Source organism: Enhydra lutris, unplaced genomic scaffold (genome assembly GCF_002288905.1).
Source record: "Enhydra lutris kenyoni isolate GAN:26980312 unplaced genomic scaffold, ASM228890v2 scaffoldscaffold17, whole genome shotgun sequence".
Classification (NCBI taxonomy): domain Eukaryota; kingdom Metazoa; phylum Chordata; class Mammalia; order Carnivora; family Mustelidae; genus Enhydra; species Enhydra lutris.
The window spans coordinates 26750407-26763775 of record NW_019154101.1 but is presented as its reverse complement, the minus strand read 5'-3'; the positions used below and the strand labels follow the sequence as shown (position 1 = coordinate 26763775).

The 13369-nt window shown below is 36.4% G+C and overlaps 1 protein-coding gene across 1 annotated transcript in view; it reads left to right on the top strand.

Moving 5' to 3' along the window:
* LOC111147812 (monooxygenase DBH like 1) overlaps positions 1 to 13369 on the top strand; it is an 89312-nt gene that overhangs the window by 16551 nt on the left and 59392 nt on the right. Inside the window, exons 2-4 of the mRNA XM_022504059.1 lie at positions 5026 to 5172; positions 6800 to 6967; positions 7092 to 7175. Of these exons, the coding sequence (XP_022359767.1) occupies positions 5026 to 5172; positions 6800 to 6967; positions 7092 to 7175 (399 nt within the window). The remainder of the gene's footprint in view (positions 1 to 5025; positions 5173 to 6799; positions 6968 to 7091; positions 7176 to 13369) is intronic.

Below are 13369 nucleotides of genomic sequence, written 5' to 3'. Positions count from 1 at the left end.
CTCAGGATATAAATTCACATTAGAAAACATTCTGAAACATGGTTTCTCTCTCTTAGATCTGGGGTTTTTTTTTTGTGGGTTTTTTTGGCTTTTGTTTTGTTATTGTTTTTGCCTTATTTCTTTAAAATAGGTAGGAAATGAGCTTTAAGTGTAAAAAGATTTCAAAGAGCTGTTACATGCATCAACTTTTTTTTTTTCTGAATGCTGATGTCAGTTTCATAAGATTCATGTCCATTTAGGGGTTAAAAGGTCACAACAATGTTCCCAGATTTCAGGGCCAGATGTGTCTGCGTGGCAGATCATGCCAGCTCAAACTCATGCTAGCATCTGGTTAAACACATTCCACACCGATTTTAACCATATGTAAATGTAATTGAGAACAATTGAGAAAATAATCTGTCTCCCTCTTTTTGTTCCATTTACAGCACAAACAACTATATTAAAGGTACAAATTTATAGCTGGATTGATAAGATTAGCTTTCTATTTCCAGGCAATTACCACATGGTTGAGAAGATAATTTTTATCTAGAATATATTGCAGGCTCCATGGGAATACAAAAGAGGAGTAAGGATGCTAAGAGGGAATGATCACTTCCAGTTGGAATGATCAAAGAAAACTTCATAGAGGAACTAGAATCATGAGTCTTGAAGAGAAGGAAGTGTTTCAATGGAGTTAAGTTTCAGTGAGTGGATTTAGCAGGGAGGATTTCTCAGTGGAGTAAAGAGAGTAGGGGAAATAGAGAAGAGTGTGAACAAAAGCTAGGAGATGGAAAAAGGCAAAATTTGAGGGGAATAATAAATAGATAATAGAGACCATGTGGTAGGGTTGATGGTGACACTCTGAAAAACCAGGTTAGGTTGAACTGTAGAAAAACTTGAATCTAAATTATAGAACTTTGTACTATAGACCATTAAATAAAAGACAGTGACACATTGAGAGTGATTTTGACATAAATAATACAGGTGATACTCTGAAGTGAGGTAGAAGAAGTTGTAATAGAGTAGAAGTAAAAGATGGGATATTTTTTCAAAGGAGGAACTGATAGGATTGTGGAAGTGTGATTAACAGAGGAAGAAGTTAAAGAAGACTGCCATTTTGAATTTGGATAGTGGGAAAATGGCAGGATACTGAAAGAAATTCAGGAAAACAAGTCTTAGAGACAAAGGGTGGATACAATTTTGGTTATATTGCACTCTGAAATGACACTAAGACTTCCAAGTGAAGTTATTCAGTAGACTTTTAGATATGTGATACTGAAGGAAGGCAGTGATTAGAAACTCCTAGAGTAGATGAGATTCCCAAAGAATGAAATATGAAGACAGGAGATAATGTCAGGGACAGAATTTGATGTTTATGCTTAGAGAATGGGAATAGTAGAGATAAACTGTCAGAAGTAGTCAATAGTGGGGCTGTCCGGAAGTGAGAAATGTGGACATCTTTGCCCTTTCCCCAAGACTTACTTGTCCCCAAACTTAGGGGAGGAATTTAGACTTTCATCATTAACTATGATGTTTTCTGTAGGATTTTTTATGGATGCTTTTTATAAGGTTAAGAATGTACCCTTCTGCTGTTTGCTGAGAGATTTTACCTTGAATGAATGTTTTAAATGGTTTTTCTGTATTTATTAAGATGATTCTGTGATTTCCTTTTTTAGACTTAAATGTAATGAATTGCATTGATTGATTTTATAATGTTGACCCAACTCTGCATGATAATGATATATTATCCTTTTTTAAAAAAAAATCACTAAATTCTATTTGCTAATACGTATTTTTGTAATGTCTTTGATTTTGGTATCAGGGTAAGGCTGGCATCAAGCAATGATTTGGGCAGTGCTCTGTGGTCTTTATCTTCTGGAAGACTTTGTGAAGGGTTGATATTACCTCTTCCTTAAATATTTGGTAAAGTTCCAAGTGAAAGAAACTTGGCTTAGAATTTTCTTTGTAGGAAGGTTTTTACCCATGAGTACACTATAGGGCTGTTCAGAGTATCTGTTTTCCTTAATGAATTTTGCTGGTTTATGTCTTTCAAACTTTGCCTGTTTCACATCTAAATTATCCAAGTTTCTTATGTCTAGGTGTACATAATATTATTAACTTTTTAATGCCTATAGGATCTAATGTAATATTTCCCTTTTATTTCATTTGCATCTCTTTGGTTTCTACTTGTATCATCTGTACTTTATTTTATATATCTCTCTCCTGCTTTTCTTTTAGATTAGTATTTTTTTTTATGATTCCAAAAAGTGAATATTATTTGGGATAGAAAGAAGGCAAGATATGAGCTGTCATTTATCATAACTGAAATTCTCTTAAAGTGAAGTGCATGATCATGAGCTGAGGGTGGGGAAATACTGGCATCTTAAAGAGAGAGGGTTCTAATATTTGTCTCAGGAGGCCTCCTGAGAAAACAATAAGAGATTCACATGTGCTTTTCTAAGCATTCGGAAGGGCCTAGCTCAAGAAAACATGTAACTGATAATACTATCTTGATAGCTAAGCTATGGTAGGCTCAAATCTGAAGACATGTATCAAAACAGGCCATAAGAACTGGAGAATGTGGAGAAAATAAAATGGAATTACAGGTGTGCTTCACATTTCAGTTATAATAAAATCCATTCATGTTTCCCTCAATAAATTTGAAGATACCAGCATCTTTCAGACAATCATAGGTTACCAGAAGCCTAGAGCTTTCACTTAACTGTCACCTGTCTTTTCACAATATTGAACCCTCAGCAGTTTATGTAGCATAGATGTGCATGCAGTGGATCTTCAGGGAGACCTGAGTGAAGTTTCTCCCATTTTCTCACAGCTAAGTTATCTGAAAAGCCAGAAAAAGGTGGAATAGCTGAAGGAATTGTTATCAGTGAGTGAGAATAGAAGGAATGGAAAGTTGGCGAGCCAGCTGGATATTCTGTGGGATTAATGGGTTTGGAAACATGTTTGCAAGACTGGGATAATTATTCTACTCTTCATTGCATTTTGTTTCGTGTTCTTTTTGTTTGCAAAAACCGTGACTGCTTGAGTCGTGACATGAAATGTGAACTCAGTATCAAGGCTCCCTTTATCCGAATCCCTCTCTGTCTCTGGACATTGGTATTTCACCCACAAATTGAAAATCTGTGTGATCAAAAGTGGAAAGATCACAATATGACAGGAATATTTCATTTGAATTGTTTTCACAGTTACAACCGGTTCTCAGAATAAATATTTTGACAGCCCCCAACTTTAGCAGCAGCAAAGTAACGTTTCATGTAAAAACAAACAATCAAAAAAACCTTAATGTAGATATTTTCTGTAGACTTCCCAGCAGCGGCCACTACAGCGTGTAACAGTGGAGAAGGATATAGACTTGAGCCAGACACTCTGGCTTTGAATACTGGCTTTTCAGTGTCCCAACTGCGTGATCCTGAGCAAGATGCTTGACCTTCTTATGCTTTTGTGTCTTTGTCTGTGAAAGAGGAAACTACTTTTGTCTCATAGACCTGATGTGAAGGTGGAAATGAGTTCATGCGTGTGCACGTAATAATACATGCTTCAACTGAGCCTTGTGTGTGGGGTGTGCTCAGTGAGTTGTAGTTGCCGCGAGGGTGAAAAAGGGTTAGTTAGGCTCTGTGCATCACTGATAATGGGTTTGAGCAAATTTCGGGATGTCAAATTTACACATACTCAATAGCTACCTCAAAAAGGTACTAGGAATAAAAATGCCAGATGCCATCCATTTGAGTGTGACATTTACCATTTAAGGTTTTTTTTTCTGTTGTACTTTATTTATTTATTTATCTAAGCGTAGTGATCATTTCTTCAAATGCAATTTTAATGTTAGTAAAAAAAAATGTAATTATGTTTCAGCATGCATTTTTGAAATCAGCCTTTTATGGCTTATTAAAAATAAAATATTCTCATGCACAGAAAGGCCAGTACAATTAAGGCCAACTTGGTGTCTTCTATAAGTGATGAGAATTAGCACCATGAGTTTTATAATACAGTAATATATCAGTAACAGCCAAGTGGTCAGATAGTAGGCAAATGGTAAAATATAGTAAGTAAATGGTATATGGTCTAGGGAAATATTTTGGATAAAAACCAAACTGCATTGGAAAAGGGGAAAGGAAATTAGCATTAAATGGGCAATAATCCATTGTAGGCAATTTCCCCTCATTTCTTTATCTTTCAAAATCCATAAATAGGTATCTATTATCCCCCATTTCACTAATGTTAGAACAAAAGTTCACAGAGTTTGACTTCAACAATTCTCCGAGGCTATTTAGGGTAGAGCCAGGGGTCAGGTTCTTGCCATTTGATTTCAAAGCCCACGACCTCTCCATTGCATTTGTGTGCCTCCCAAAAGTTACCACTGACCAAGTTTAGTACAAAAATCATCGCTAATCCATAAAAACAAGATTTCCCCAGTTTTTCAATATCTTGTAATTCAGTGAGTTTAATTTCTTTCCATTCTTTTCCACCACATTGCGTTTTAATGAGCATTGGGTATTACAGCACATACTGAAATGACCTATATCCTCAGCTGGGGCCTCTTTGCTTTTAGGAGCACTGACAGGAAGCCCCAACTTGGATAACAGTGGAAAAGGGCTTTCCTTGGGTTGGTTCTACATGGGTTGGTTCTACCTTTGTCCCAAACTAGTCAATTCACTTTGGAGCAAGCTGTTTCACAGTGTGGAAGTTCCTCTTTTCATTTGTATAATGAAGGAAAAGTACTAGGTGATCTTTGATGTCTGTTTACTGTTTACTTTCAGTGCTCTATGATACCATAAATCCATATCACATTTTCCCAGAGCGCCTGAGGTTCAAATACGATTCAGTTTCATAGGGAACTGATTTCCTAGTTGGGATACTCCAGCTCCTTGAAAATTCCCAGGACTTTAGAAATGACTGTAGATATAGGACTTTGTAATAAGCAAGCCCCAAATCACTTTTTTTAAGGTCCTATAAATATTCCTAATCTAAATTATTTTCACTCTGAATCTGGGATGTCCTAATTTTTCTTTTCCATATTTTCCACAGGATTATTTTACAAATGCAAATAGAGAGTTGAAAAAAGATGCTCAACAAGATTACCACCTGGAATATGCCATGGAAAATAGCACCCACACAGTAATAGAATTTACCAGAGAGCTGCATACATGTGACCTCAATGACAAGAGTATAACGGTATGGAGCCTATGTGAGAATGCATGCATGAAGACACTGTGCATTTATGGTTGTGAAACCCTGCAGAATAAAAGGAACAAATACTTAAAAATAACCTTTGCAAACAAAGTCACACAGTCTGTTTTAGAGTACCTTTGAAATCTTTTTAGAAGCCACAGAAAATCTAAGACTATACATTTGAAGAAAGGCGGTTTTTGTTTTGAATCTCACATTTTGAAGGGCCATTTAAAGTGAGTGTGATTTTATCTGTAAGAGTTCTAGCTTTTTCTATATCAAGTTGGAGAATCCACAATAGATAGAGGTTGGAAAAAAATGTATTACACAAGAGGGGATGATGATACTGAATATCAAGGTATAATTCACCTGATTTGTGACTGGTTCATTTTTGTAAATTTCTAAAGTCGAGATGAATAGCAGGTTGATTAAAATTGCTACTGACATGTTATACAAGATTTTTTATTGTCAGACTTCATGCAAACATTAATATCTTTATGCATATGCAAATTAAATATTTAGACAGTATATTATTCATGTGGTACTTAGGAAGTTTCATGAATTTCTTGGATCGATTTCATTCTGTATAGATCAATCAAATTATCTTTTTTATTTGATAAAGCTTCAAAAATGGGAATGTAAAAATCTGAAACAGTTTTGATTAACATTCAGCATAAAGAGTCAAAGAGGAAGAAAAAGAACACATGCAAAGACATGGATCACTTTTTATGTAATATACAGTGCAATTATACTTTAATTGGAAAAATAATTATAGTCATTTGACATATTAAGAAAGAATATAGCTTTTAAAATAAATAGCTTTTGCTTTATTATTTATTTTCAAAGTTCTTATTACAAAGATCTGGCAAAGACACCTTTATCTGTGGGAGGACTGAACAATTTCTTCATACCTCAGCAAGCCCTCCCCCTCCCTGCCCCAGCTCCCCTTGGGCAATCTCTTGTTTGCTAAATGGAAACCAATTTCACCTGACAGTACTTTCCCTCGTTGGGACACCCTAGTCCCTTGGAAATTCCCAGATTCATAAATGACTAAAGCTAGATTCTAGGATAATAAACCCCAAATCAGAAATTCCTCCTGTGTTTGCACTTTCTGTCAATTCATACACATGACCGGGCTAGTGCCTAGGAAAAATATATTATGAATGTAAAGGTACTGATCTGGAAAGTCGTTTTAATTTTCATTTTGTTTATTTTCCCTAAAATGTTGCATGGCATTAAAACAGGTTTTAATTTTATAGAATCTTGCATCTGAACAGGAGTATTTGCTTGGTAACTATGAGTTGCTAGTTTGCAGACCTAGTGTGAAGATTATTTACTGTTGTAATGTGCGTGAAAGGATAACCATGGAGTCCATCGTTCTTTGCTCTCTCAGAAGACATAATCTTGCATGCTGAGAGAGACTGTTTCTTCCAAAAAAAAAGTCATCTATTTGGAAACTTAATGACTTAATCAAATTGACAATTAATCCTAGGGACCATACTGAGGACTCCAAATGTCATTATTCTCTTTTCTTCACGTCTCTATCCGGCTTCCAATAGAGTTCTCTAAACTCAGCTTAGTGGTTAGGACAGGGCTCTCATGAGATGTAATAATGACCCTGTGTGATCCCTAGGAGAGCACTGTGAGAGTGATCTGGGCGTACCACCATGAAGATGTGGGAGAAGCCGGTCCCAAGTACCATGACTCTAATCGTGGCACCAAGAGTCTACGGCTGTTGAATCCTGAGAAAACCAACGTGTTATCTACAGCCATACGATACTTTGACCTGGTGAATCAGGACGTAAGTTTTTTCAGGTTTTATGGCTGGAAGGGTGGGTTTATTGAAATCGTGTAAGAGTTTTTAACTTACACTGCTGTGTTTAATAATGTGACTTTGTGTTCCCTTCCCCTTTTTATTAAGACAGGTCCCCATCCCAAACAAAGGTACAACCTATTGGTGCCAAATGTTTAAGATTCCTGTGTTCCAAGAAAAGCATCATGTAATAAAGGTATGTGACTCAATCACAGGCTAAATTTAATATGTATGAATGGAGGAGAAATTGTTGTCAAAATGAAAATGACTAAAAAAATTGAAATGATTTTCAAGTATGTGAAAGTTATTTAAAGAACAAAGAACTGGCTTATCTGACTCACCCCTGTCTTGGGAATCACTGAATTTAGAGAGAAATCTTGGATTGTAGCCGGGATTTTGGTTTTTGTCTCCTAATTTTACATTTTAAGGTAAAAGTTGGGGGATGCATTTGAACACTGCTAGTTATTTCTCTTTTCTTTTTTAGAAAAGATTTTATTTATTTATTTATTTTAGAGAGAGAGCGTGCGCACATGAGCACATAGGGTAGGGCAGGGAGGAGTAGAGGGGGAGGGAAAGATTGGGGGGGAAGAATCTCAAGCAGAACTCTATGCTCGGTGGGGAGTCTGATGGGGGTGGGGGAGCTCAGTCTCTCAACCCAGAGGTCATGACCTGTGTCAAAATCAAGAGTCGGGCGCTTAAACGACTGAGCCACCCAAGCACCCCAACACTGGTTATTTCTTAGGCAACATTGTACAGTTGGAATTGCTGGAGTTTCCATTTAAATAATACATTTGCATATCAATAAATTATATACAGGAAGATTACATTCCCCACCAATATTGTTTGAAAATGTCTGCTTCATTGTAAATATTGGATATTGTCAAAAAAATGTTTTTATAGTGATTTTTTTTGAAAACAGGAAAATGAGTGGATTCCCACATTAAAAAATTCAGAATTGGGTAAGAAAGAAGCCCACTTTGCCTGTGACCTATAATTTCCTCCCACCTCTACCAGAAATAGTCTCCCAAAACTTTTGCATCTAGTTAGTGAATGAACAAGTATTTTTGAGGGATTACATGTCCTTGGCTCTGTGCTAGAAAGTGTTTGGTAGTTCCACAGAGGCTGAATATATAACCCATGCATTCAAAGAACCTGGGAGAAGTGTTCTAGACACAGGAAAGAAGAACATAGAATTCAGTCGTGCATACAAATGCTCTAAACATTCAGAAGGCCGACGTCATCCGCTTTTCGCCAGCCCCCAGACCGTGTAACAAAGCAGTGTGGATGTGAGAAAGGAGCAAACCTGTAGATTCTAGAATCCAGAAGGAAGTATATGGGCTCGACTCACAGGTTGTTTCTTGAACTAATTTTGTGCTCTCAGGTAAGTAGCGCTGGGGTAATGCCCTGGCTTCCTCGTCTGTAAAGGGTGGTCCATTGTAACACTGTCCCTGCTAACCTCGAAACATTTTGGCAGAAATGGAAACACTGAGTACATTCTATAAAGTGACTTAAATTTGTTAATTTCTAATATATTTGTCCAGAGGCACAGAGCTGCCTTTTGTTTGTACATATGATTCATAACTACTTACAGAGACAAGAGGGGCAGGTTGAGGGAATGTTTATTGAATTCCTAAGTAGTCCTAAATATTTGTGGAGTATTTTTGCAATTGGAAGACTTACTAACAATGAGACTTCAAATGAGACACTTATTTCTGTGCAATGTTATTTTCTGTTTCCTCCATGTGCCTTAATACTGTGCCCAAGGCCAGTATTATGCCAGTGAAAAGCCTTTCTCAGGAAAGAGAATGGTATATTTATATATACTTTGTGTCATATTGTACTGTGTGTCATTTGCAGTAAATTTAATGGGAACTCAGCTTAAGGGACAAATGTAAAAAACTACAGGGTCAGAAATGAAAGCAAATGTTTCATAAAATGGGTCCCTGATTCATTTTTCAGCAAATGTTAATCGATAGGATATGAAGTCCTTAACTACTTACAGCAACGCATTTTTAAAAAGGATTTTATTTATTTATTTGACAGAGAAAGAGAGCACAAGCAGGAGGGAGAGGGAGAAACAGGCTCTCTGCTGAGCAGGGAGCCCAATGTGGGGCTTGATCCCAGGACTCTGGGATCATGACCTGAGTTGAAGGCAGGCACTTAACCCAATGAGCCACTCAGGTGCCCCCATCAATGCATTTTTATTCTCAGTTGTTATTTTTTTTTAAAGATTTTATTTATTTATTTGGCAGAGAGAGAAATCACAAGTAGGCAAAGAGGCAGGCAGGGGGTAGGGCGGGAAGCAGGCTCCCTGCTGAGCAGAGAGCCCCATATAGGGCTGGATCCCAGGACCCTGAGATCATGACCTGAGCTGAAGGCAGAGGCTTAACCCACTGAGCCACTCAGGCGCCCCTCTTCATTGTTATTAATGTTAATAATTAAGTTGAATGAAAAACGAATTTGCTCTTAAGGGGAGTCAGTATATCTTCCAACTCTCTAAGTAGGACCCTAACTTGGTATCCCATCAAAGAAGTTTCCATTTCATGGTTATCATAGTAATGCTCAGATATGTGGGCATGTATTAAGTATCTGGAGTTCTACAAGATGATGAAAGTTCTTTACTCCTAGCAAGAGGGGATTTGAGGGAGAGAGGAGTGGTTATACAAAATTTGGGTGCTGCAACGGCAGAGGGTTGGTGGATGGAACTTAAAATTTTATTATTACTTAAGAATACCATTTATAGAATAGGTTCCTGAGCTTGTTAAACCCTAAAACATTTTAAAGGTTGTTAAGTATTATGAAACATTTTACTTAGAAATGAACTTAAGTTAGGTCTACAAAAAGAGAAGGGGTGCCTAGCTGGCTCAGTCGGAGGAGAATGTGACTTCTGACCTCTAGGTTGTGAGTTCGAGCTCCATGTTGGGTGAAGAGATTACTTAAAAATAAAGTCTTAAAAAGGAAAAAAACCCAAAAAGAGAAGAGAAAGCTTTAGTTAGAAAATAAATCCAAAATATTTAAGTTGTAAAAATAGGGACACCTGGGTGGTTCACTTGGTTAAGTGACTGATTTTGGCTCAGATCCTGATCTCAGGTTCCTGGAATGAGCCCTGCCTCAGGGTCCCAGCTCAGCGGGCGGGGCAGTTGGTTTGAGGCTTCATTCTCTCCCTCTGTGCCTCCCCCAATGGCTCTCTCTCTCCTTTTCTCTCTCTCTCTCTCTCTCTCTCTCTCACTCGCTCAAATAAATAAACAAATCTTTAAAAATAAAGATTATAAAAATAATTCAGGTTCTACATGTTTGGAGACAGTCTTAAAAAAGTTTTAATTTGTGGCATATGCCAGTTTACGATAAAATTTTAATACGTTTCTACAGTAGAATTCATAGATTTAATACTTACCTTGAGAAATTACTTAACTTCCATTGTCTTTCCCTTAGCAGAGAAGATTTCTAGTAATTTAAGAAAATTGTATCTTCTTTTCACAGACTCAAAGACTCCTATGTTTTGAAAAGCCATGAGCTAGGTGCTTGTCCTTATTCCTTATTTTATGTCCCACAAATCACTGGATCAAAAAGCCTCGGTTCTCTGATACAAAAAACAAAATGTACTTTCTCAGAAAAAAAAATGGCTTTTATATTGTGTTATATTATGTGTCATTTGCAGTGAGTTTTAAGAACATATTGATAATAGTAATACTGCAAGAAATCAACTTTGTTGTCTGGACTCTCATTTCAAACAAAGAAAAGTGTGTAATTGCAGTTTGATTGTTAATACTACTGCCCAGTATACATTTCGTAGTTGTAATAACTATAAAATTAGGCCAATAAATAAAATATATCAGTGGCTTTTTGTGAATATATTTAATGTAAATGACTAAAATAAAAAATATTGATTACATTTTAATTTAAATTTTAATCATGTAATGATAACAATCATTTGCTACCAAAAATATGAAATAAGGTAAATATTTTCTAAAATTATAAACTAACAAAGGTAAATAATTTCTAAAAGTATAAACAAAAAAGTCAATAATTTCATCTGCAGGAGAAATGGGATTGTGATAAAAATTGTTGGTGGCTTTAATTCACTTGTGATTCCAATTTATTGATTTGTATTTTGATTTTTATGGAAAATATTTAAATTGTGATTTGAAAATATTTGTATTATCAGATGACAGCATCTCACACTAGAAGATAGATATGGAGATTATACAAAAAAAAACTCTTAACAATTTATACTAAAATCATACCTCTCATGTGAGACCACTTCTGTGACTCTCATGAGACCCACTGTCCAGCCCATATCTCCCTATTTGAAGATGACCCTATTTAAGCTTTGCCAAATAAATAACTTCACCTTAAATTTAAAGTTTTGGGAGAAAGTGATTCTTTTCTACTCTTTAGTCAATAGTGATATCATTATCACCTGATAGTAATAACTGGATATGATCTGCTAGAAGCTGGGGTTATCAGTTGGTTTAGCACACTGTTTTGTGTGTGTGTATGTGTGTGTGTGTATGTGTGTGTAGCCTTTATTGCCAGAGAATTCTCCATAGATGAACTGAACTCCGAACTCCTCCATTTAAACTTGATCTATCTTATTTGATTTAATAAATAATTGTTGATGGCCTATCATGTTAAAGAGGAGGAAAAAGAAGAACAGCCAGGCTGACTCATCATCCTGTAGCCATCTCGCCTTAAAGGCCCACCTTTCTTATAGGGCAGCAGTAAGCCCTTTGGTCTCGTAGGTGAGTTCTGTGCTCTGATGGGCCAGATGTGGATGCCTTCTTGCCGTTATTAGTCATTTATCCATGGGAAAGTTATTTGTCACCAACATTTTATGATTTAAATTCTAATGGTAACTTCTTATGGGATTATTTGGACTGAAGGTTATGTAGCAGTTAAAAAATTTTTATTACCACTTGGCACTGTATCTGACACACATAGAAAACTCTTAACAAACTCAGCTATTATTATCAGGCTTTTTTTTTTTTCCCCCAATGTTGCTGTCTGAATGACTTTTCACTGAAAACTGCTATTTAGTGAGGAGACCCAGATAAGAAAAGAGTGTCATGCTAAACGATTGACTATGGCTGAGTGTTAAGGGAGAATTACCTTTACTTTTTGTGTGACCACTGGCAAATTATTTACTTCCTTGTGCCTCAGTTTTCTCACCTGGAAAATGGGTGTAATAGTTCTCACCTAATAGGGTTGTTATGACTTTTAAGTGAATCAAAGGAATTTAACATATGTATTTAGAACAATGCCTGGCACATAGTGTTTGTTAAATAAGTAAATAAAATTAAGTAGATCACTAGCAATACTCAGTCACTAATCTGTCAATCATCTTGGTTTCTGGGTTGCTGAGGGATCCCAAACCAGTCAATCCTTTCTAAACAGTCAGAATTCCAAATGAAACCCAGATTGTCCCTCGTTTCACTTAGGGAGGCCACCTTGAAAACTTTCTGTTGTAGAGAAATGTGAAGTTGAGATAAACAAAACACTATCATCATTCTTTTCATCAATAGATGCAGTAAGAGAGATGCTCTGCTGTATACTTGCTACTGAACAGAACGTTTTTCTTGACATGATATTAGATGCTGCTGTTCTTTTCCATTGGTGCCATTCATAAATCTGAATGATTTAATTTGGGGGAATGTCTCCTAGGACAAGAAAATCTAAGAATAATTGACACTGAATGACCATGAAATGTTCTTGAAGCCAGAGTACTGTATAGCCATGAAATAGTCATTCAAAATTTGACTTTCCTGTCCTAGACACATGGCATGAGTATATGGGTTTATGTACCATGTTAAATAAACATTGCCGGTCAGTTTCCCTATTATGTTTATTTCTCTTCCTCCTCCTCTCCCTCCACTTCTCCATCTTCCTCCCCCTCCTCGTCCTCCTTCTTCCACTTTCTCCCTCCTCTTCCTCTCCTCCTCCTTTTTTTTCTAAAGGACACCATCACATAGAAAGCTTCAGCATTAACATATTCAGAAATGTCAAGTGTGATAGAAGACTTCTATTTCTGAAAATGTGTAAGACTTCTAGGTTAAATTTAGTAAATTGTAAGAATTTTTAGTGTCAAACTACATGACTTGACGACTATTAGAATGATCTCTTCTTTGTCAGTTTATCTTCTTCCTTTTTTCCCCTGAAATGATATTTCAAAATATATTTTCATTGATGTGATTTTTCTTCTCTGATGGAAATAACTTTTTGGTTTGTCTTCAGGATGCATTTCCACAGACCCTATGCTTTAGTTCTCATTCTTTTTTCATGTGTTCACCTTCAGTTTCTCGTCATTAGGTGGGAGACTAGCAGATGTTTGCTATTGACTGTTGACTGAATGGTTGTATTTTCACCCATTTACATCCAACTCTTTTAAACTTT